General features: G+C 37.9%; 1 protein-coding gene across 2 annotated transcripts; it reads right to left on the reverse strand.

Moving 5' to 3' along the window:
- On the reverse strand, positions 1 to 25,910 carry LOC115214008 (breast cancer type 1 susceptibility protein homolog). Of its 2 annotated transcripts, XM_036504761.1 has the most exons (14): positions 25,873 to 25,910; positions 23,115 to 23,214; positions 21,957 to 22,210; positions 19,756 to 19,960; positions 17,831 to 17,938; positions 16,080 to 16,226; positions 14,053 to 14,128; positions 12,150 to 12,194; positions 8,441 to 9,461; positions 5,767 to 5,929; positions 4,936 to 5,013; positions 4,464 to 4,595; positions 1,486 to 1,573; positions 1 to 344 (listed from the first exon to the last, which is right to left on the reverse strand). In XM_036504761.1, exons 6-14 carry the CDS (start codon positions 16,212 to 16,214, stop codon positions 265 to 267), a joined length of 1,818 nt encoding a protein of 605 aa, XP_036360654.1. In that variant the 5' UTR covers positions 16,215 to 16,226; positions 17,831 to 17,938; positions 19,756 to 19,960; positions 21,957 to 22,210; positions 23,115 to 23,214; positions 25,873 to 25,910; the 3' UTR covers positions 1 to 264. The 2 variants fall into 2 exon arrangements, with proteins under 2 accessions (XP_036360654.1, XP_029638881.2); XM_029783021.2 differs by lacking the exons at positions 23,115 to 23,214; positions 25,873 to 25,910 and adding an exon at positions 22,498 to 22,561.
- Between the last annotated feature and the right edge of the window lie 80 nt (positions 25,911 to 25,990).

The raw sequence follows: 25,990 nt of genomic DNA on the forward strand, positions 1-25,990 counted from the left end.
TTATCACACAAAGTCATTTATGTTTAAAATAAGGTGATCTATAAGGAGAGTCTTTAAAAATTCTCTCTACACACTACTTATATAAATACTGTAAAGTCTGTATGCATTTTTAAACAGCCTGTGTTACACTTTAGCAAAATCGTCTAAAACTGTTGATAGAACTCAACAAATAGAGGGGTTTTCTTTTTTCAGTTCCACACACAAATACTGCTACTGTGGTTAAAAATATACCACTGAACTGTGGCATTAATCTGATTCTGGCATCTAATATTCTGGACTTGGTGGTTTTGGTTGGCCAAGCATGTAGTCATCGAAAGGCAAAGCTGTTCCTGAACTGATGGAATCTGGAAATAGAGAAGATAGAAAAAAGATATGTCAGTGTACAAGGATCTTGTGATATTATCATCATCATTTAACATCAGTTTTCCATGCTGGTATGGACTGGATGGTTTAACAGGAGCTGGGAAGGCCAGGAACCACACCAGCTTCCATTGTTTGTTCTGGCATGGTTTCTAAGGCTGGATGTCCTTCCTAATGCCAATTACTTTACAGAATCTACTGGGTGCTTTTTATATGGCAGTAGCACCAGTATCAATTCTAACTGTGGTGGATGGGTCTTGTTGTGTACAGCAAGGTGCCAGATTTCTCAGTCCTTTGTCATCTCCTTCGTAAGGTTCAGTGATGTGAGATCAGCCTTCAGTACTTCATTCCATGATTTTCTGTGTATCAATAAAAAAAATGCTGCTGCTGTTGCTCTTACAATTTACAAACCTAGTTACCATACGAAAAGCAAAGTGTATGGCAGCAGAGCAATGGATGAGAGAAAGTCTATAGGAGAGAAAATGACCCCTCTCAGAAAGAAAACTATTGGAATTATAGACAACATTCCTTTATGACTTCACCTACTATTTAAACAAAGATGGAAACACAACACCCAGGACCTTTTGCAGGGCCTTGAGAATGATAAAAGCAAACGAGGAAACCTTAACCTTTTTAGCATTCAGATTACTCTGAATGCCTTTCAGCATTTAAACTGACCACATCCATCCCAAATATTTTACCTGTTTTATGTTCAAACTGGTTAGATCTGGCTTCTCACACCTACCCAACAATGTCATTCTAAAAACAAACAGTCACATCATCGAAATATGTGTATGTATGGAAGTGTGGATGTGTGTATGTTTGTGTGATAGATGAAAATGAGTGTCATTCCCTCTCTCTCTCTCTTTGGGAGAGGCACAAGCACCTACACGCACATATACACACACGGCAGTAACTTCCACCTACCGAATTCAATCACAAAGCTCCGGTCAGCTCGGGGCTATAGTGGAAGACACCTACCCAAAGTGCCACGCAGTGGGACTGAACCCGAAACCATGTAGCTAGGAAGCAAGCTCCCTAACCACACAGCCATGCCCGGGGCCATGGGGAAATATCACCTTGTTTGAAAAAAACAAAAGAAATACTATACCAAATGAAACTTACCAAATATCCAAAGAGGAGTAACACTAATCATGGATGGATGATACTCCTCACCAATATAGATACTAGCATTACATATGGTGTTCTTCACCTGTATAATATAAAAAGAAAGGCTGTTAATATCAGTGCTATTTCAATAAATGTATTATTGATAGGGGCTTCTTGTACATGAATCGATTATATAAATATGTGTAAGTGCAGTGTGCTTAACAACCATAAGGCTTTTGAATAAAAGATTTAAATTATACTTGTGACTCTTTTTTCCCAAAGACACAGAAGTCTGATGCAGGCTCCTGTCTGACAAGCTCCTGTCAAACCATCCAGTTCATGCCAGTATGGAAGGAGGATGTTAAACAATAACAACGGTGAGTGGAGGTGCAATGGCCCAGTGGTTAGGGCAGCGGGCTTGCGGTCATAAGTACACGGTTTCAATTCCCAGACCGGGCATTGTGAGTGTTTATTGAGCAAAAACACCTAAGCTCCACGAGGCTCCAGCAGGGTTGGGGTGGTGAACCCCACTGTACTCTTTCAGCACAACTTTCTCTCACTCTTTCTTCCTACTTCTGCCACAAAGCAGAGGAACTACAATGTGGTAAACTCTCAGACCCTAGTCTAGATATTGAATCCTCTGTACCCCAGGATGGTTCAGCTCTCCACCTGTTAAAAGCTACTGTTTACGGAATGACAACGTAGCTTTCGCACCCGTGCAACTGCCAGTCTATCACGTGTGGTGGGTGGATCTTCAAGTTGCCACACGCATTCTTAGTAGCTTAGAGTAGGCTCGAATTGGAGATTATTCTTTGTGGCTAATGACGTGGGTCCTGATTGGAAGAAGAAGAAGACAGCAATTGTGATGACAACGATGATGAGTATAATCATACATCTTCCCTACAGTAAGACACTTGTTTCTATCTCTCTATCATACTTTAACCTCTCATTACCTGGCACAAAGCCAAGCCACTTCCCTCAGTACTACACCCCTTAGTTGAGTGGGCCTTGTCTTGTAAGTTATTTGATGACTTCACTGGTGCAGCTGCCATGTAAAAAGTGCCCAGTACACTCTGTAAAGTGGTTGGCATTAAGAAGAGCATCCAGCTGTAAAAACCAAAGTAGACACTGGAGCTCGATAATCCTCTTGCTCACCAGCTCCTGTTGAACTGTTCAATTCATGCCAGCAAGGAAAACAGATGTTAAATGATGATGATATACACTGATATAGATATACATCTAAGAGTATAAAGATACAATCATCCTCCATATCATGGAAACATTGTGCTCTTAAAAAACTTGCTGTAATGTGGCATTTAATATGAAACAAATTTTACCAAAGATTTCCATATTAGATGGAAATCGATGAACATGGAATTCAATGGGAAAATACACCTTATGCTATGAAATTCCATGTTTCATTACAAAAGTATGTGAATGTGATCCTTCTGTAATGCAAGGGATGTCTGTATATGAATACAGATATAGGTACATATATGCAGATATATGCATCACTGGAGAAAGTGCCAATCCCTAGCAGTTGAGGGAACCCGTGGAAGAGGTAGACCCAGGAAAACCTGGGACGAAGTGGTGAAGCACGACCTTCGGACGTTAGGTCTCACCATGGAAATGACTAGAGACCGAGACCTATGGAAGTATGCTGTGCGTGAGAAGACCCGGCAAGACTAGTGAAGCCATAATCCATGGCCCCTACCTGGGACGTAGTCAGTCCACCTGTGCATACCTTCCTTCTTGTGACACTTGTGAAGACCTGTTGAGGCAAGTGAGAATCGAATCGAATCGAATCAAATCAAATCAAATCAAATCAAATCAAATCAAATCAAATCAAATCAAATCAAATCGAACCAAATCAAAATAGATGAACATCAATGGAATTTGTATCCTTGTGGTACCAGTGCCGGTGGCACATAAGAAAACCATCCGAACGTGATCGTAGCCAGTACCGCAACGACTGGCCTCCGTGCTGAGGGCACGTAACAAACACCATCCGAGCGTGGCCGTCCGCCAGCCCCGTCTGGCACCTGTGTCGGTGACACATAAGAAAACACCATCCGAGCGTGGCCGTCAACCAGCCTCGTCTGGCACCTGTGTCGGTGGCACATAAAAAACACCATCCGAGCGTGGCCGTCTGCCAGCCTCGTCTGGCACCTGTGTCGGTGGCACATAAAATCACCCACTACACTCTCGGAGTGGTTGGCGTTAGGAAGGGCATCCAGCTGTAGAAACACTGCCAGATCTGACTGGCCTGGTGCAGCCTTCGGGCTTGCCAGACCCCAGTTGAACCGTCCAACCCATGCTAGCATGGAAAGCGGACGTTAAACGATGATGATGATGATGATGATGTACAATGTCAGTGTGCATGTATGACAGAGTATAAGTATCTTGAGAGAAAAGTTGGGCATAAGAAGCATCAGATGTGGTGTGCAAGAGAGACATCTGTGCTGGTATGGGAATGTGATGTGTATGGATGAGGACAGCTGTGTAAAAAAAAAGTGCTGATTTCTACCTGTGGACGGAACTTGTAGAAGATGTAGATACAAGAAGATGTGGGATTGAGGTGGTGAAGTATGATCTTCAAACGTTGGGTCTCACAGAGGCAATGACAAGTGATCGAGACCTTTAAAAATTTGCTGTGCTACAGAAGACTCATCAAGCCAAGTGAAAATTATAGTTGTGACAGTGATGCTGACACGTAAGATGCTGGTGACACACAGAAGGCACCCACTACACTCTTGGAGTGGTTGGCATTAGGAAGGGCATCCAGCTGTAGAAACCAAACCAAATCAGACTGGAAACTGGAACAGTTCTCCAGTTTACTAGCTCCAGTCAAACTGTCTAACCCATGCCAACATGGAAAATAGATGGTAAATGATGATGATGATGATGATGATATGAATATATGTCAACCAGTTCAACACACTGTTTCCATTGTTAAGAATGCAGTAGACATCACATGACTTCTAATAACTTACTTTTCCTCCACACAGCTGCAATAACTGAATCAGATCCTTCTTTGGTGGAGCCTTAACAGCAGAGACATAGATACTCCCACACTTATCGAACACTTTAGGGCCAGAGTTGAGCTGCTTCTGTTCACGATATAACTGTAAATAATAACAATGCAAAAAGATAACCTAGGTAGAATAAAAACCAGTGCATCAACACATGCACGCACAAAACATTCATAAATGTTACTAATATATACAAAAGAAAAATAGGAGAGACAAAGGCAGAAAGAGTATAGGAAGAGTAATGTCAGAATGTCAGAAAGGATAACTCTATGTTTACTGGTAAGAGAGAGGGTAAGTGATGTGTTTCTGTACAAATATTAACAATAACAACAATTTCTTAAATGGATATGAAGTCTCTAGCAAGTAGAGTTGAAAGTTTTGGTGAAAGACAAACACAACGCTAGATCACTAAATCTTAGCAGCATAACCTTACCTGGGCCACAGGATAGCTAGCAACCAACTCAAATTTATTTTCATCCAACCAACAGCCAGCCTCCATTGATGCTGACACCTGCAAGGACAAAACTCATATTTACTTCTATGACATCAAAACATAATAACATCACAGCATCAGACAGTACAGAGCTAGCTACAATAGGTGTTTCATGATATCCAATTCTCTGTGCGGTACTTAATTACTGCCACAGTATCTAGTCTACTATATGGTTCCATAACTTTCATATAGCATCTAGTTTACAATAAACTGCCTAAACTTTGAAATGGTATCTTGTTCATTCTATGGTACATTTTTCACTACATGCTGTCTAAACCTCCATATGGCACCTAATTCATCATATGCTACCAAGACTTCCACATGGTACTGAGTTCATATGGTACACCACATGCTACCCAGTGCACCATAGTTTAGCATATAGTATGCCTAGTTCAATGTATGGTACCTAATCCACTATATGGTATCTGACTGGATGCTAGTTATATAGCATCTAGGTACCTAGTTGACTATATAATATCTAGTACCTATATATATATATAGTCCAATAAATAAGTAGTAGTATGAAACAGTAGAATTAGTTAACCCTTTAGCATTTAAACCAGCCAAATCTAGTCCAAATATTCTATTTGTTTTATGCTTAAGCTAGCCTGATCTGACCTCTCACAGCCACCCTACAAAATCATTCTAAAAATAAACAACCACACCATCAAAACCTCAAATCTATGAGACAATGCATAATTAATTAAAAAAAATAACATCTGACAAAGGAATTTGAATTCTAAATGTTTAAAGAATGAAATCTTGACTTACCCATTCTTTACTGACAAGCCAGCATCCCTGAGAAAGAGCAAAGAGCACGTTGAGTGTACGCCTAGGCATACCACAGATTACATGTGTCGTGGACTTCTTCACATTGTCACTGATTACGCATTCACCCAGGGTTTTGGCTACAGATTTCACCATTTCTTGATCTCTAGAAGTACACCAAGTCATAGAAATATGAATTTTTAAACAGAGAAAAAAACATCAGAAAAAGAAATTTTTTTTTTTAAATGAATATCTGAATGAAGAAAATTTCGAACTAAAATAGAATCTAAAATATAAAAAAATCTTTAATGTCACAGACTGTGACCATGCTGGTGTTCCAACTTTAAAAGTTTTGATTAGTGAAACAAGCTGACCAAAAAGAACATGCAAGATCCATTTTGTGAGAGATGTCTAACCAAACATCACCATTATCATTTAACATCTGCTTTCCATGCTGATATGAATTAGATGGTTTGCTAGGAGTTGACCAGCTGAAGGTCTGTTCAGGCTCCCTGTCTGTTTTGGTATGGTTTCTACAGCTGGATGCTCTTCCTAACGCCAAACATAAACTTCAACAGTGCTGAAAGAGGTATCATGCTGCCACAGGTATACAAATGATCAAAGTCCAACCATACAAAACAACCCAGTCAAAAATAATTTCTCAACACAGGGGAGAATAAAAAAAAAAAACATTTGTCAAGTATCATGTTTGGCAGAGGTACTCAGCAGATGTGTACAAGAACATAACAGTGTACTTAGAATATGGGAAAGAGTGTCATACACTTTCAGAGAATCATGGAATGGTAAAGACAGTACCCAAGCCGGAATTGCACTGTAGTCACAAAGAAGCTGACATCTGGATACTTCGTCATGAAGCATCTTCATCAGCCAAAACCATCATCATCCACATCAGTTCCACTGACAAAATTATTAGGAAGTTCATTTCACAATCATGAGGCTTTATTTTGATTACACAGGGTTGCACCTCAGTAAACATTACTGTTTATAGCCACAGATTGACCTATAACTTGTGATTGAAACTAAGCAGACAGAGACTGATGAACTGTACCTGTAATTCACACAGACATGCTAATTATGCTAAGGTTACAAGTATCTGTAGTTTACTCTGCCACTTATATGCTAATCCAGTGAGGTTTAATAGTTTAGTTGATCAAACAATGAACACAACTGGAAATTCTGACCAAGGTCGATATTTTTTTTTTGGGGGGGGGGGGAGGTTATAAAGAGAATGGATACTAATGTGCTCATTATTAGCAAGGGATGTGCACAGAAGAGGTGCCATAAACTTGACATCAAGTCCCTTTACAGTCAGCATGGCTTTGGTGTTAATTTGGCCTTGGTTTGATTCAATGTATTCACCAGAATTGATTTTATAAATGGATTCTTTGAGAAAGGAAAGAACAAAACCTTCAAATTAGTAATCAAGCATGAATGGTACATACACGTTTTTCAAAATGTGTATGTAACATGTATATTATGCATTCCACCTGACAACTTGGTCCATTGTAAGAAGCAATTGTATGTCGTACCATATGTATGATGAGAAGAAAACATTACATATTAGTGTCACCTGGTATGACATATTCCAACATGGTATACATAAAGAAGAGTCACTTCCTCCAAACAAAGAACTCATAATGCATGCTAATTATCAAGTAGGTGTATTTTGTCAGAAGCTTCTTCCCAAATGCAATTTGGTTGTTGAATGAAACTAAAAACCCCATAAGATGAAAAGTATTCCTTTACTAGACAAAAAAAAACCCCACAAAATTTGTAAAGAAATGTTAATATAGAAATGGTATACTAGGTGTTTTGACCAGAAGAGAATTAATGCATTCGAGCTTTGGTGTTGGAGAAGACTTTTACGGATTCCATGGACAGCGAGGCTCACCAATGGAGAAGTTCTTAAGCAGATCAGGCCGAAAATGTCGCTAGAAGCTAGGATCACCAAGCATAGATTGGCATATTTCGGTCATATTATGTGGAGAAAATCCCTGGAGAAGGACATCATGCTCGGAATGGTCAGTGGCAAGAGAGGAAGAGGCCGACCAAGAACCCGCTGGCTTGACACCATCAAGAGTGATACCAGAATGGACATAGCCAATCTGAAAGAAGCGGCCCAGGATAGAACTGACTGGAGGACACTGATCAAACGAGTAACCAAGAGTCGACTTCGACTGAGCGGATAGATAGATAGATACTAGGTGTACCATCCATTAACAAGGGGTTTCATTAACTATACATTAAAAAAAAACTGTTTTGCATAATAATAAATAGTTGATGTACCATTGGTTAATACATATTTTTGTCAACTACATGCTACAAAAATCAGTGAGCATCAACTGTATTTGGGGAGACTGAAAGTTTTCATTTGGGGTGTGTATATACAAACTAGTCCATGACAATTTTAGGTTATCTACCACCTGTTACACAAAAATGTGTGATAGATTATATAAATGGTACATGGCCTATGACAAGTCAATTAGCAATGACAGCTGAGGTGTTGACATTCATAGTGTTCCTACTATTGCTAAAGTTAGGGGGTGACAATACTGAGATGAAGGATGCTACTGTGGAGTTTAGTAAATCCTTAAATTACCAAAAATTTCACGCTACCTCTAATGAGGACAATACCATTAACATAAAGTTTACTTACGAGGTAGACAAACTGGTCATCACCAAATATTTCTTGACAGGTCGAAGGTTCCTTGTAATCAGAGACACAGTAATAGGGAAGTCAAGTTTCCTTCGCTTGACTCTGGGCCCAAGAGTTTGGTCATCTGAGATAATAGTCTCTGACTGGTCCAAGCAAGAGGTAGATGTCTGTTGCAACTCTCTGATTTGTTTCTCTTTCTCAATTTCCTTCTGTTGTGACTCCATCTCCCAAGCTTTACTCTCTTGAGAATCATCAAAACTTCCCGCACTCTTCCATGACAACAAGGAAGATAGGTTGTTTGAGCTTTCTGTGTTTCCATTTACCAATACTTCCTCCTGCTTTACAGTGAAACTAGATATGTTAGTACCTACATCATCAGTTCTATAAGATGGAATGTTAGCATTTGATAAACTAGTTGTTTTAGATGAGGCATGCTCTTCATCACTAATACCAAGTATATGCATTGTCTCTCTGTGAGCAAATTTCCGTCTAGAAATCCTCTGAGATCTTTTGTAGCTAGTCAAACTTGTGTCACAGTCACTTGATAGTAATGGACTAGTCAGATTTTCAATAGGACTGTTACTGAAAATATCGGCTTCCTTGAAGACAGTACTGCCCACATTCACAGTACCATCCTCAGGAACATCACTAATATCTGGAGAGGAATTTTCAGCAGATTTCACATCTAATGATGAAGACATAATGGAACAGGAAATCGATGACTTCATTGGTGAACCTGGACTGACATTTACTTTGGCATTTTGATCCAGTTGATCGACTTCACTTACTGCTTTAGGATTCTGTTTCGTGCCATTTAAAACGTCGAGTTGATTTGGCAGACAAATAAGATTGGATGACTTGGTGGGAACAAAAGACATTTGATTACTGATAGAGAGATAAGATGCTGAAGCTAAACTGTCCTGTTGAGTGGAGCCATCAGAATTATGTAGCTTAAAACACTCAGTCTTCAACATTTCTTTGTCTTCAGAAGGGCTGCTGTTCTCTACATCAGAACCATCATCTACAAAGAATAAAACACAGTTTATTAGAAATTATTATTAAGGTGGCGAGCTGGCTGAATTGTTAGCATGCTGGATGAAATGCTTAGCGGTATTTTACCCATTACTATGTTCTGAGTTCAAATTCCACTAAGGTCGACATTGCCTTTCATATTTTCAGGGTCGGTAAATTAAGTACCAGTGAAACACTGGGGTTGATGTAATCAACCTATCCTCTCCCCAAAAATTTGAAATTATTATTATTATTATTATTATTATTATTATTATTATTAATTATTAATTATTATTATTATTATTATTATTATTATTATCAAGAGTGGTGAGCTGGCAGAATCATTAGCATACTGGGCAAAATGCTTAGTGGCATTTCGTCCATCTTTACATTCTGAGTTCAAATTTTGCCAAGGTCAACTTTGCCTTTCATGCTTTCAGGGCTGAAGAAATAAGTACCAGTCAAGCACTGGGGTCGATGTAATTGACTTACCCAACCCCTAAAATTTCAGGCCTTGTGCCTACAGTAGAAAGGATTATTATTATTATTGTCATTAGTATCTTCTTTCAATTCTATTTCCATTTCTAGCTGAGTGTCTTTCTGACACCTAGGGCAGAGAAACGTACTGTATACACAGGTAGGCCATTAAAACAAACACACAAATAATTTTCAGTTCCTTTTTTCGCCGCCGCCGCCACCACCACCACCTTCATCTTCATCACCATCATCATCATCATCACCAGCAGGAGTAGTAGTAATAGTAGTAGTAGCAGTAGCAGCATTATTATTATTAATATTATTGTTGTTATTATTATTAAGGAAGAGAGCAGGCAGAGCTGATAGAAAGCTGAACAAAATGTTTTGCGGCATTTCTTCCAGCTTTATGTTCTAAATTCAAATTCTCCCAAGTGCCAAGGTTGACTTGACCTTCCATTCTTTCAGGGTCTATAAAACAAGTACCAGTTGGATACTGAGGTTGATGCAATAGACTGAACAATATCCATAACTATATGTGCATCCCAGGATTTTGTTTAAGACCAAAGTCAAGGTAACCAATGTGCTGACCTAAGGAATCAGACAGGAGAGATAATAATACTGGAAGAATATAGAGAAATAACAGAACTCAAGCTCACACCTACTCCAAGAGAACCAAATGGGAATGTCACTAGAGTTCCCTATGCTGGTTATTTTGGAGAAATTTCCTTATTACTTTTATTTCACACAGTGTCAGCAGACACAGGTGGTCATCAAAAGTAGAAAAACTAATTGTTTACATTCGTGGTACACCAAACCACTTCAAAGCTTACTGCACCACAGAAGATGAGAGCTGAATGCCACCTTCTGTGACCTTGGCTGCAGCAATCACACCAGTGATTATTGCAGCAACTGCAACCACATCATCATTATAAGCATTCAAATCATTTAACGTCCGTTTTCTATACTGGCATGGGTTAGATGATTTGACAGGAGCTGGCAAGCCACAAGAATGCACCAGGCTTCACTGTCTGCTTTGGCACTGTTTCTACAGCTGGATGCCCTTCTTAATGCCACTAATAAAAAACAACAGCAATAACTTCTACTACAGCCACCTTTAAAGAAGAGAACATCAAGTTACTTAAGATGATGTGAACCTTATATCAGCAAAAACACACATACACATATAAGATGATGTTAGACATAATAATGGGTTTATGTTTTATCTTTCACTTCCTTCAGTCATTAGACTTTGGCCATGCTGGAGCACAGCCTTGAAGAATTTCTTAACTAAATAAATCAACACCAACACTTAGTTTTTTTAAGCATGGTACTTATTCTATAGTTATCTTTTTGCCAAACTGCTAAGTTATGAGGATGTAAACAAACCAACGCTGGTTGTCAAGTGATGGTGGTTGGGGGGGGGGGGGGAAACACAATGACACATATACACACATGTATGACTAACTTCTTTTAATTTGTCTACCAAATCCACTCACAAGGCCCTAGGCTGTAGAAGAAGACCCTTTCCCAAGGTGCCATGCAGTGGGACTGAACCCAGAACCATGTGGTTGGGAAGCAAACTTTTTAAATCACATCCATTTCCATTTACCAAATTTCACACACAAAGTATTGGTCAACATTAGGTTACATTTGAAGACACATGCACAGGCTGCTATGCAGATGCAGTAGTATTGAACAAAGAACTATCTGGGTGCATATTATGTGTATCATGTGAAATATAATGTACAGTACAAAAACCAGTTTTTTTATAGAACACAATCCCCAATGATCCCACATATACAGGAGTCACTGCCTATATAGGACACAATCTTTTACATAAAAGCAGCATCACTAACATATGATGAAGCACCCATGTCTACAATAAATCATCGTCATCGTCATTTAACGTCCGTTTTCCATGCTGGTATGGGTTGGACAGTTTGATTGGTGTTGGACAGGCAGAGAGCTGCACCAGGCTCCAATTATGTGTTTTGGTTTGGTTTCTACAGATGGATGTCCTTTCTAACACCAACTATTTTACAGAGTGTATTGGGTACTTTTTACTTGGCACTGACACCAGTGCTATTTATGAGGCATGATGAACAGAACAGTATTCTCAGCATATAGAAAAACAAATTCACACAGGGAGCAGTGTTTCACATGAAGAAGAACAGTACAAAGAAGGAGATGTACCTAGTTAAAGGGACTGTATTATACTTACTGAAGACCAGTTTCTGGAAAGAACGATGGCAAATAGGGGTGTCATCTGGAAGAGAGAAAAAAAAGACAATAGAAAGATTATCTTAATTTACAACAATATCAACACTGAAGACAGGCTTAAAGGATATATACACACACATACAGACACTTAAACACATGCACACACATACAGATACATACATACATTTCATTTCTTAGAATAAGTGTTGGGTACCAATAGACCACCCTCACCTAACTATATCTAACAGAACCACCTAATAAATGTGCATACACATAAACTAACTCTCAAATCTTCATGCATACACATATATACATACACATGACCCACCCTCCATATCATCATCATCATCGTTTAATGCCTGTTTTCCATGCTAGGATGGGTTGGATGGTTCGACCGGGGTCTGGGAAGCCAGGATGCTGCACCAGGCTCCAGTCTGATCAGGCAGTGTTTCTACAGCTGGATGCCCTTCCTAATGCCAACCACTCCGTGAGTGTAGTGGGTGCTTTACACGTGCCACTGACACAGGTGCCAGGGGAGGCTGGAAACAGCCACAATCAGCAGGTGCTTTTTATGTGCCACCGGCACGGAAGCCAGTCAAGGCGGTGCCAGCATCGCCACGTTCGGATGGTGCTTTTTACGTTCCACTGGCACAGGTATCACAACTACAATTTCCATTTGATTTTGATTTTATATATATATATATATATCAGAGAGAGAGAGAGAGAGAGAGCAAGTGAGAAATGGGACTTAAAACAAAAATATTCAAGTAGAAACTAGAAATAAATTGAGCAAACATGCTCCATTGGATATATGAGGTTAGTGTGCATGAATAACAGAACAAAAATAAACTAAGAAAAAACCTGAATATTAGAGGAATTGGATGTTGTATGCAAAAGAGATGACTGTTCTGTTACAAATGAGTGATGCCTATGAAAAATGACAATTGGGTAAAACACCAAGAGCTCAAAGTGAATGTAATCTTTGGTAAAAACTGATCTCAAGAAACTGAAACTCACAACAGAAATGACAGAACCATGATGAATGGTGCTAGAGAAGACCCACCCATTGGTGCACGCATGGCCAAACTGTTATTAAAATAGTCATCGTGGCGATGGAGACCAGAATGCATAATATCTACTTGTTAATAATATACCATGCTTAGTGTTCTGGTTTTCTCTAAAACGCTAATGAAGAATGATTGAGAGAGCTGTGCAAGCCACATTCATAGATAATGTCAGTAACAAGTTTAGGGAGGAATTTAACATGCATGTAGGTGTTCATAGGTGTTGGTTTTCAGTTTCATCATATTTATAATAGCTTAATAGCTCTCCTGTTGATAAACAGTAATAAACGAAAATGGAAATTGTAGCTGTGATACCAGTGCCGGTGGCATGTAAGAGAACCATCCGAACATGGCCGTTGCCAGCGCCGCCCCGACTGGCCTCCATGCCGATGGCACGTAAAACACCATCCGATCGTGGCCGTTTGCCAGCCTCGTCTGGCACCTGTGCAGGTGGCACATAAAAAGCACCCACTACACTCTCGGAGAGGTTGGCGTTAGGAAGGGCATCCAGCTGTAGAAACACTGCCAGATCAGACTGGGCCTGGCGCAGCCTTCTGGCTTCCCAGACCCCAGTTGAACCGTCCAACCCATGCTAGCATGGAAAACGGACGTTAAACGATGATGATGATGACATAAACACAAATATATAGACATAGTTACAAAACACACATAGAGCAGGAAACAACATAAACTTGAAAACAGTCTGACTAATTAAACTAGAAACAGAAGTTGCTGTCACAAAACAGCTTTTGTATGCAGTTACAGTTCACGGAAATATCAGTTAGAGACATGGCAAGAATGGAATAATAATAAAGTTATATGAGAAACACAAACACATACCTTGGCTTCGGTTGTATTCAAGGAGTCTTTCCTTCATGCTCGGGGGTGTAGTTAAACGGGGTACATTTTGTTTGAACTGGAAAATAAACATCATTTTCAATTAACGATCCTTCTTAATCTTTTGAACAAACAATAACATCAAGGGAGCCACTATGTGGTTATATGATATGCTAAAAATAGCACCCAAATATCACTCAAATCCTATCCATCTTTAAAAAACATAGAATAATGCAGTCCTAGATACACTGTGTGTAAGAAACAAGAACAATTTGGATCTATTCCATCTCAATCACAGATTTTTAATTAATTTTTTGTAACTAAACAGTTTGAAACTTTGAATACTAGTAGAATTTCTCACATAGAACACAGTTTACTCTGAACGTTTTTGACAAAATTTCCTATTCTAGAAGTTATTTCATGTTAAAGTTGTCATATTTAGGTAATTTCAACCAATCTATGTGTGTTTTGTAACTGTATGTGAGAAGTTCTATCAGTATTCGAAGTTTCAAACAGTTTAGTTAAAAAAACTAATCAAAAAATCTGTGATTGAGATGGAATAGATCCAACGATTCAAAGCTAAATACCCTTGACCCTTGGTCTGATATACTGGAACTGACTTCGGACTAAATAACATCTAAAATCATTGAATCGTACAATGACAAACACCATTTTAATATATTTATCTAGTTATTTATTGAGACTTAGTCCATACATCTAACAACTTCCACAGTGAACAAGGGACACAAATCTGCTTACTCCAATGTAATTAACTTATCCCCTCCCCCTACAAAAAGTAGTGTCCTCTATTACTTTACGCTTCAATGGTTAATGGATGGAAAGCTATTTATCAAGTTCTCAAAGTAATTGTTTTAACAAATTGGTAATGAAAATTTTATGTAAAATAGCAAAAAAAAAAAAAATCACAAATTTATGGTAAACAGCCTGTCAAATATATGAATGTGTGTGTTTGCATTTGTCGCGTGCTACTGCTTGACATCTAGTGTTGGTTTTTGTTACATCCCCATAAAAGAACCAATAGAAAAAGTATCAGCCTTAAAAACAAGTATGGGGTCGATTTGTTTAACTAAACCCTTCAAAGCAGTGCCCTAGAATGGCCATAGTCCAATGACAGCAATAAGTAAAAGATATTGTATACAACACAAACAAGCTGGCGAAATGCTGAGCGGTATTTCGTCTGCCGCTACGTTCTGAGTTCAAATTCCGTCGAGGTCGGCTTGGTCTTTCATCCTTTCAGGATCGATTAAATAAATACCAGTTATGCACTGGGATCGATGTAATTGACTTAATCCATTTGTCTGTCCTTGTTTAGCCCCTTGTGGGCAATAAAGAAATAACAAACTTTTATTTTGTCTTTCTGAGTAGAAGAGAATACAGTTGGTTATACAGGCATTTGTTCTTGCCTGATGGTTTATTTTATCAGCCCCCAAAAGACCTAAAGCAATGCCGACCCCATTCTGAGTTTAAGATTGCAACTAAACATGATCTACTGATATGACTATTTCCTACTCCAGCAGAAATGACAGAAGTCACTCAAACAAAACACATATACATGTAAAGTAGTTACACCTATAACCTTCAGGCCTCACAAGTAGTCATACCTATAACCTTTGGGCTTCATAGAGGCAATACAAATAACCAAGACCCTTGGCATATGCTGTGCTTGAGAAGACCCATCAAGCCCAATAAAATCGTAGTCATGGCAGATACTGGTGTCACATAACTGGCACCCATGCCAGTGGAACATAAAAGCACCCAGCACACGGTAAAGTGGTTGGCATTAGGAAGGGCATCCAGCCATAGGAACAATGCCAAATCAGACTGGAGTCTGAGGCAGCCCCTCAGCTTACCAGCCCTGATCAAACCGTCCAACCCATGCCAGCATGGACAACAGACATTAAATGATGATGATGATGATGATGATGATAATCACTGAGGAACAGAAATGATCAAAACAAGCATGAAATAAGAAAACAGAAAATAGAGCAAAAAGAAATACTTATACTTACATCTGAGACAGGCGTGAAATAAACATCACTCAGACTAGAATTTTGTTGCTCATTTGTTTTATGAGAACGCTTCCTTCGACGACGGCATCGCTGGGAACTGTCTTCAAACTCCTCATTCAAGTTCTTGGGCTGCATGGATCGAAACTTCTGTAAAATGTATATATACATATAAATATATTTGCTTGCATGCATGGGTGGGTAGATACAAACACACACACACAAGAGCATGCAAAAAAGATGTTGTGAATGTGGTACATTTCAATTTTAAGAATTTTTGCTCAAACAAAAAGAAAAATAGGTTTGTGTGGGAAGATATAAGTTAATGAAGATAAACTGTGGGAATGATTTTGGAAAGTAACAGAAAGTAAGGAAGGGAGGACAAGCAGGAAAGAAGGAATATAGAAGAGGGAGAAGAGGAAGCTTCTCGGAATGGATTTTTCTGTCTAAAATTCTAACAGATTTTATTAGAGAAATATATCTGTGTATATAAGACCACATGGACTTCTCAGTATAGTCAGACTTGTGAACAACAAGTCCAACATTTTTTAATGCTTGCACGGAAAAAGAACATTAAAACAATGATGATTTTCTATGGTTGGATGGCTTCCAAGCAAGGCAAATATTTCATGGCCAGACATGTTTTTGGAGAACACTGGAAATGAATGACACTGCTTGCATGATAGTGACACTCATTTACAGCTACCATGTAAGGCCAAAACAAAGAGACAAAACATGCACATAAGTATATACACATAAGTGTATATAACCTGCACATACAGTAAGATTCTTTCAGTTTCTGTCTGCAAAATCCCCACAGGTCTACTGTAAAAATCCCTCACCCAAGTTGCCAACTTATTAAGCATAGCCATGCCTGTATCTATACATATATATAAATATTTAATGTCCCTTTTACTGTAGTGACAGAGATTGGATGTTTTGACAGGAACCAACTAGTCAGAGGGCTGCTTTGGCATGGTTTCTACAGCTGGACTCCCTCCCTAACACCAACCACTTTACAGAGTGTACTACTGGAAGATTTTTTTGTGGCACCAACTTTAGGGAAGCCACCAAGTACTCAAAGGATAAGACCCTTCACGTGAGAGGTGTATAGTACTGAAGGTTGTGAATGTATGATAGAGGAACAGGAATGAGTGCCTTGTTGAAGAAATAAATACACAGCTTCCCCAGTTGGAGAGAGAGAGAGAGAGAGAGAGAGAGACAGACAGCAGACAGAGATAGATAGAGAGAGGCAGGTGGGGTACATATCCTCAAGGTACAAAGTGAATAAAAGAAAGAGTTTAGGGATAGAGAAACAAAAAAAAAGTGAATAGGAAAGTAAGTGCATTAGAGTATATGAAAAGAAAGTGATAGAAGATTAGAAATGGGCAGTTTGGGGGAAGGAAATACGAGTGGGTCAGGGTGGCAGAAGAGATGATAAAGGACAGTAGTAGGGATACAATGTGAAGTGTAGGGAGATAGATGGTATCATTTACAGCATTTGAGTAAGTAGTACCACAGTTAGAAGATTGAAGGGATGAGTATAAGATGGAGGGAGGTTTGACAGGACCCCAGTTTTGCTGAGATGGACAAAGCAGTTTACTGACCACTGACAACCACACTCCTACTCCCAATTATATCTGAGTCAAGCAAAAGTAAAAAGGGCAGTAATAGCCAATGAGAAGTTCTAGTTTGGAAATGAAAACAGAATTGAAAACCAAAACAACACAACCCACAAAAATATGCATAGTTACCTTGGTTGTTTCTTGGGAAATATACTAACAATTTCTGCTTCCAATATATTACGTGGTGTGCTGACAAGGAATGTCTCTTCATCTGCATGCTGTAGGCTTCTTTTGCAACTAAAGCAAAGAAACAATGCATTAAAAACAGTGAAAGCAAACAAAAATTTACAAGTAGAATTTCATTAGGACCTCATATCACTACATATAACTATGATTATCATTGTTGTGGTTTAGTCAAAGACATTCAAGCCATAACAATCCTGTCTTTTTCCAGAGTGACATGTCCCTGGGACCACATTGTAGATAGATGATATTATTTTCTAAGATGGTTAGGTATGATTTAAAAGACTCAGCTGTTTTTTTTTCTAGCAAGTCAAGTGACCATACAGATATTCCCTCAGGTCAAAGCATCATGGTCACACAAGTGAGGTTGTTCATTTCCAGTCTTCCATGAAAAACATATCTGGTTATGGGATTGGAAACAGGTGAGGGTTGGTGACAGGAAGGCTCCAGTCTGATCTGGCAGTGTTTCTACAGCTGGATGCCCTTCCTAACACCAACCACTCCAAGAGTGTAGTGGGTGCTTTTTATGTGCCACCGGCACAGGAGCCAGTCAGATGGGCCTGGCATCGATCACGTTTGGATGGTGCTTTTTACGTGCCACCAGCACAGGAGCCAGTCTAGGGTCACTGGTATCAGCCAGGTTCAAATGATGCTTTTTATGTCCATATATATATATATATATATATATATATATATATATATATAATATATATATATATATATATATATATATATACATATATATATAGACGACTGGCTTCTTTCAGTTTTTGTCTGCCAAATCCACTCACAAAGCTCGGGATGGCAGAATCATTAGTATGCCGGGCAAAATGCTTAGCGGTATTTTGTCTTGCTGTTAGGTTTTGGGTTCGAATTCCACCAGGGTCGACTTTGCTTTTCATCCTTTCGAGGTCAATAAAATTAGTACCAATTCTGTACTGGGAATCCCTTCCCCCAAAATTTAAGGCCTTGTGCTTCCAGGAGAAAGGATTTATTAAAGTTGAAAAAGTGTGACACACTGGCATTCTCATTTATCATATTAGATATGTTTAATTTTGGGAAAACTTTATTTAAGTATGTACTTTATATAAGTGTGTGTGTGTATTAAAGAAAGCAAAAAATAAAACAAAAATGAGTGTTCAGTATGTTGGCAACAGGAATTTCTGTCAAAGAGACATGGTTAAACAAAGTCATACATCATCTCCCTCTTTTTCTTACGTGCCTAATCTTTCTCTCTCTTTTATTATTACTCCCACTGCCACCATCAACACTACTACTTTTAATAAAACATCAACTCTCCCTAAATTTCTTTCTTTCTTTCTCTGCCTTTGCCACTGCCCTCACCATCTCTATGCCTACTATTATTTAGGACTATCATTGAATAGTGAGAGAGGGGGTCTAAGTGTGACACACTGACACACAGAAATTAGTTTCCACATTTATTATATTAGATGTCAACTTTCCATGCAGGCGTGGTATGATGGTTTTATGGGATTCAATGAGCCATGACCAGCTCTAATGTCTCGTTTTTGATATGGTTTCTACAAGTGGATACCCTTCTTAACACCAACCACTTTACAGAGTGGAACTGAGCGTAATTTTTCATGGCACACATACCCATAAATCTCCGTATCAAATTTTTTTAGGACAAGGCCAGCAATTTAGGGGAAGGGGATAAGTCGATTACATCGGCCCCAGTGCTTAACAGGTACTTATTTTATTGACCTCAAAAGGATGAAAGGCAAAGTTGACCTCAGTAGAATTTGAACTCACAACATATAGACAGATGAAATACCGCTAAGCATTTTGCCTGCCATGCCAACGATTCTGCCAGCTTGCAACCTTACACATACCCATGAACATTAACTCACCTATCCACCCACAAAACCGACACCAGTGGGATACCAAGCTTCTTGGCACGGTCCCATGTTCGTTTGGTTCCATCTTTGAATATAACATGGGTGACTTCTTTATTTAGCTTAGGTGAAATGCGGGCACCTAGTTTCTCCAGTTCTATGGCGACTTCTCTACTGCGATTCTCATTTTTGGACCTCACTTCCACATAAGCCACCACTTCTGCAACAAAAAAGAATAGAAAATATGGTGAAAGATAATGTGTATACATACACACAAACACACATAGAGCATATTGTGTTTATTAATGGTGTAGTTAACAGATGTCGCAATGAGTAGTTATAACTGTTATGGCTAACAGGTACTATTGTGCCGTTTACCTTTGTAGTTTACAGGTGTCACTGTGCTGTTTATAACTGCAGTAGTTAACAGGTGTAACTGTGCTGTTTATAACTGCAGTTAACAGGTGTCACTGTGCTGTTTATAACTGCAGTAGTTAACAGGTGTAACTGTGCTGTTTATAACTGCAGTAGTTAACAGGTGTTACTGCGCTGTTTATAACTGCAGTAGTTAACAGGTGTCACTAAAGCAGTTAACAGGTTCCCCTCTAACTCCTGTTGTTCAACACCCAAGTCAACCAACTATCAAAAGTATTCCAGCTATGACCATCCCATATTTTTATCTTTTTACCAGACCATATTATACTATGTATCCTTTTTTTTTTATGGTAGTTTGTGATAAGGAGATCTGGCTGCTATTTATAGCAGGTCAAGTAACCTACAGAGTTTCCCTCATTATAGTTAATAGGTGTTGTTGCAGATGTATATCAGTGTTTATATTGCTGTGGTTGATAGGTGTTACTGTCACTAGTATCACTGAGTATATTCTGGATATTTATTGTTTACAGTCATGTCTGCTGCAGCGTGCATATAGTTCTTAGGAGTTGTTGTGGTTAATTGATACCAGCGTGTGTGCTTCCTTAATTCTTTGCGTCTCAATCCTTAATACCATGAAAACCCAGCACCATGATGAACTAATGATAGAGCCTTTTGCATCAGTAATTCTCAACCAGGACCCATACGGCCCTTGCAGTGCACGTAAGATTTTCTGTTAACATTTTTGAGCAATACACCAAACAATACACCAAACAATTTAAAGAATTTTTAAAATACAATTCCCACAATAATATTTAATAATAAAAATAGGATTTTTTAAACAATGAATGGCTGGGAGGGTTAGGGTTAAGAATCAAAGGGGTCCATAGATAAAAAAAATGGTTGAGAACCATTGCTCTATATGCTTGCTTCATTTGGTAGAAATAGTTTAATTCCCTTCAAATACTATCTATTCTCTTCAAAAAGGAAAGCACATTAGATAATGTTCTCTGAGATGTCATTTTGTCTGAAAAAAGGCAGGTTGAAGCGCATTTGATCATATGTATAGTTGATTAGGTCTGACCTGGAGCTAACAACATAAAAACTATGAAATCAAACATTTCTTCCATAAAAAATAGTTTATTACTGGCGTGGCTGTGTGGTAAGAAGCTTGCTTCCCAACCACATAGTTCTGGATTCAGTATCACTGTGTGGCACCTTGGGCAAGTGTCTTCTACTATAGCCTCTGGTAGACAGAAACTGAAAGACCGTCGTGGAAGCTGGACTTTTCAGGCGAGATGACAAAGGGCTGAGACACCTGGCGCCTGGTCGTAATCAAGACCCGTACCCAACAGCAGAAGTGTTAAGACCGATCCTTCTAGTGGTGTAAAGCACTCGTGGGGGTGCCACGTAAAAGCGCCCGTGCGGTGTCCGTAAAAGCACCCAATACACTCTGTAAAGTGGTTGGCGTTAGGAAGGGCATCCAGCCGAAGAAACCACGCCAGATTAGACTGGAGTCTGGCGCTACCCCACCCACTCACCTCAGCTTGCCAGCTGTGGTCACACCGTCCAACCCATGCCAGCACGGACAACGGACGTTAAATAATGATGATGATGATGTGTGTTGGTGTAATATGTTTATCCCCCACCATCGCTCAACAACCGGTGCTGGCATGTTTATGTCCCCGTAACCAAGCGGTTCGGCGAAAAAGGCCTATACAATAAGTACCAAGCTTTAAAAAAATAAGTGCTGCGACCGCTACATTCGACTAAAAATTCAAGGCAGTGCCCCAACATGGCCGCAGTCTAATAACTGAAACAAGTAAAAGATGAAGATACCTTACCTTCAAGAACTTCATGTTTTGCTTTGGTATCCTCCAAACTTTCCATCATAGCAGACTTAGATAAATCAACATTTGGAATTGATTTCTCACGTGGAAATAACATGGGAAGTTTTCCTTTGATCCACAGAGAAAAGCACGTGTCAACAACAGTAGATTTGAAGGAAGGAAATTCCATACGTAAACATTACATTTTCTTCCGAATTAGCCAGATAATACATCATTGTTCTTATTCAGGACTGGAAAGCGCGGTCTTCCTGGAATAAAACGTAAGAAATAACTTAAACACAGGCATTAGAATTAACAAATAACAGTTAACATGTCGCTGTTAGAAATTTCATCTACAGACGCTTCACACTAAGTAATCTTTAAAATACTGTTCATCTTAAATCTCCACTGTTTGAAATTCCGAGTACCAATTTGTGAACTTTCAGTTTCCATTATTATATATATATATATATATATATATATATATATACACACACACACATAGACACGAGTGAATAAAAAGGAAATAGCACATAACACATTTGCTAGGACTTACGTATATTGATGAAATGAATTCCGTTTTACGCGCCCACCAACTTCAAGTCTGTCAATATATAACATTCACATCACATCCTGATCATGTTAAGTGAATTAAAAAAAAAATTGTATGTGAATATATTGCACCATCTAATCTATAGCTTATTTTTATCAATGACGAAATCAATCAGAGAGTTAATAATTCATTTTGGCTAAAGTATTGATTATCTTATTTATTTCGTCATTGTTAAGAATAAGATATAAATTAGATTCTGCAATATATTCCACAAACAACTTTTTTTTTTTACTTCACTTAACATGATCAAGATGTAATGTAAATACTGTATATAAAATATTTAAATGCATACAAAATCACACTAATGTCTAGATAAATTAATATTAAGCAAAAGTGAGCTAAGGAAACTGAATTAACACTTCAAGAAAACATTTTATATAACAGATCTCTGTCCAAAAAGTTGACGTTTTATTTATCTGTTGACCTTAACAATTATGTCGTTTGTTTTCGTTGTCAAATATCTTATAGCAGATAGTAAATTTCTCTGTGGGAAATCTACAACTATCCAGTAAGTGTTTACCGTTAATAAAACAGTAAAATATATAAATAATCCAACTTACATTTAAAATAAAAATAAAAATATCGGCAAATACAAGGTATTTGAAAGTAGCGCCATATCACTTTAGTCAGCTTCTTTGAAAAGTTCTATTAACAATCTGTCTACAGACATTTTTTAAAATTATTAATTTTTGTTAACTAATGTGAATATATTAATATTTTAATTGATAAATAAAAAATATTTTATACAATATTTAAATATTTATGAGTTTAAATAAACATAACATTAAAAAATAAATTACGAAACGTCGGATAACAATACAACAATAATAACAATGGCTTTCGAGTTGATAAGTTTTATTGAAAGGAAGATATTTTTTATTTGTCTCGCGAAAATACAGAATAGTTTATGTAAAGTTTACTAAAAGCAATTGAATTATATGTCACAACTATCTTATTCTAGACAAATAACATTTTTGAGTATTCTATTTAATATTTAAATAAAATAGTGTTGTCATATATGTACTATCAGAATCTAGGACATCTCTACTATGACCCTACGTGGCACCTCCAGAAACTCACTTTGTGCCTTTGCCGTTATACATTCACACGCACACACAAAGATTTATGCGTATGTGTGTAAACCTAGGCAGTAGACATACAAACATGACAAATTGGATCTTTACCTTTTGACGGACAGATTTTTAAAATAATTTTTGGTAACTAAACACTTTCAAACCTCGGACACTGGTAGAATGTGTCATATAAAACATCTTTTACTCTTAGCATTTTTATTTTTCTAAAGACTGAAAAATTTATGAACAGCCTCAATCGATTTTGAAACATTATTGGGGTCTCACCAGAGGTGTGTACATTTGTGTGTGTGTAAATATATAAATACGATCCAGGGACCGGTATGTAGGAAGTTTGTAAGCTTCATGCAGTAGGCAGCCAGTATAGCGAGCAAAAAGTATAGTATATGATAAGATACAATACCCATTTATTTTTACTCTAAGCACAAGGCACGAAATTTGGGGGGAGGGGGCCAGTCGATTATATCGACCTCAGTATGCAACTGGCACTTAATTTATCGACCCCGAAAGGATGAAAGGCAAGGTCAACCTCGGCGGAATTTGAACTCAGAACGTAAAGACAGACGAAGTACCGCTAAGCATTTCGCCTGGTGTGCTAACGTTTCTTATTTCTTTACTTACCACAAGGGGCTACATACATACGGAACAAACAAGGACAGACAAATGGATTAAGTCGATTATATTGGCCCCAGTGCGTAACTGGTACTTATTTAATCGACCCCGAAAGGATGAAAGGCAAAGTCGACCTCGGCGGAATTTGAACTCAGAACGTAGCGGCAGACGAAATACCGCTAAGCAGTTTGCCCGGCTTGCTAACGTTTCTGCCAGCTCGCCCACCTTACAATAACAATTTATTGACATCAAGAATTATGCACTTTTTCCCATATCGAAGTTGCAAAGAAATTTGATATGCTGATAATTTCTATACAGCTTACTGTTAGCAAATAATGCTACTAATAATGCGAATAAAATTTCAAACTGAGGAAATGGGACAGATAAAATGTATGTTACATATGTTTCTTGACTAACTGTCGCTCATTACGCAAGTGTTATACAATAAACTTTTCTCGGCATAACTAATCATCAGGCTGCAACTACCTTAATGAAGTTAACATGTTACACTGAATTCCTAAGTCATCTACAACTCAACGGTAATTAGAAAAGTATATATATATACATATATATATATATATATATATATATATATATATATATATATAATATATATATATATATATAATATATATATATACAAATAATAAGAGAGAGTCCACCATGTATCACTCTAACGCTATATATATATATATATATATATATATATATATATATATATATATATATATATATATTATATATATATATATATATAATACTGAAATTTCGAACTTTTAAAGATTTAAAAATAAAATTTCCAGACGCAAATTTTGAAACCTGAATCCACATGTCCTAGAAAATATGGATGCATGGTAACTTTACCACAAAGCATTCTAAGCATAAATGGAATTATAACAGAGGACTTCTACTGTCAGTCTCATAATGTATTCAGACATGATGCAATTGTTTCCAAAGACACTGAGGAAAAAAATATGTTAATATTTTTCTACTTTAATTTTATTTCTTTAAGAAGAAAAGATCGGTGCTACTTTGGTGTGTGATCTGCAAGGGAGATTACTTTTTAGCTTACTTTTCAATTTCTAAAAACCCGTAAGATTTTTTTCAAAATTCTTACTAGTTTAATAATAAGAAAACCATATAATAATTAAAATAAGCGCGTAGATCACCCACCAAAGTAAATTTGCTTACGTAGATCACACGGAAAATAGCCTAAAGTAATCTCATTTTAAGTTGTAGATCACACGCCAAAGTGGCACCTTCCTTTTTCTTAAGAAATGATGTGAATTTTATGCTGGTTTCCTGTGAAAATGCAACTGCCATCTGGTTTCTTGTAAGGATGCAACTGCCTTCGTCTCGTTGCGGATCACATTGTAAAGATCTTTAGTTAACATTTTGTAGGGGGTCTTTAGAAATTGATAAGTAATCTAAAAAGTGACTTAAAGTAATCTCCCTTGTAGATCACACGCCAAAGTAGCACCAAAAATCTCAAGAATACTAGCAAGAAACAGTAAAGAAAATAATACAAGAGGATACCATAAAAATATTCTCAGTGCTATTTCTGGGTTAGTATAAAAATTACTAACTTTTCAGTAAAAATGTGACTGTGCCCAACCTGTAATATGACAAGTATCAAAATACCATATTTTAGTTGTACATACGAGCATACGATTATCTCTTGCTAAAATGATAGAACTTAAAGGATGAGTAATATGACGTCACAAGTAGCTGAC

This window comes from Octopus sinensis, linkage group LG7, assembly GCF_006345805.1.
Source record: "Octopus sinensis linkage group LG7, ASM634580v1, whole genome shotgun sequence".
In the NCBI taxonomy this organism is placed as follows: Eukaryota; Metazoa; Mollusca; class Cephalopoda; order Octopoda; family Octopodidae; genus Octopus; species Octopus sinensis.

Coding starts and splice junctions, on each gene's coding strand:
- LOC115214008 (XM_036504761.1), bottom strand. CDS start 16,214: ATGCAGCCCAAGAACTTGAATGAGGAGTTTGAAGACAGTTCCCAGCGA. Junction 5,930..8,440: donor ATGACCAGTTTGTCTACCTC/GTAAGTAAACTT, acceptor GTGTACTTCTAG/AGATCAAGAAATGGTGAAAT. Junction 345..1,485: donor TACTCCTCTTTGGATATTTG/GTAAGTTTCATT, acceptor CTCTATTTCCAG/ATTCCATCAGTTCAGGAACA.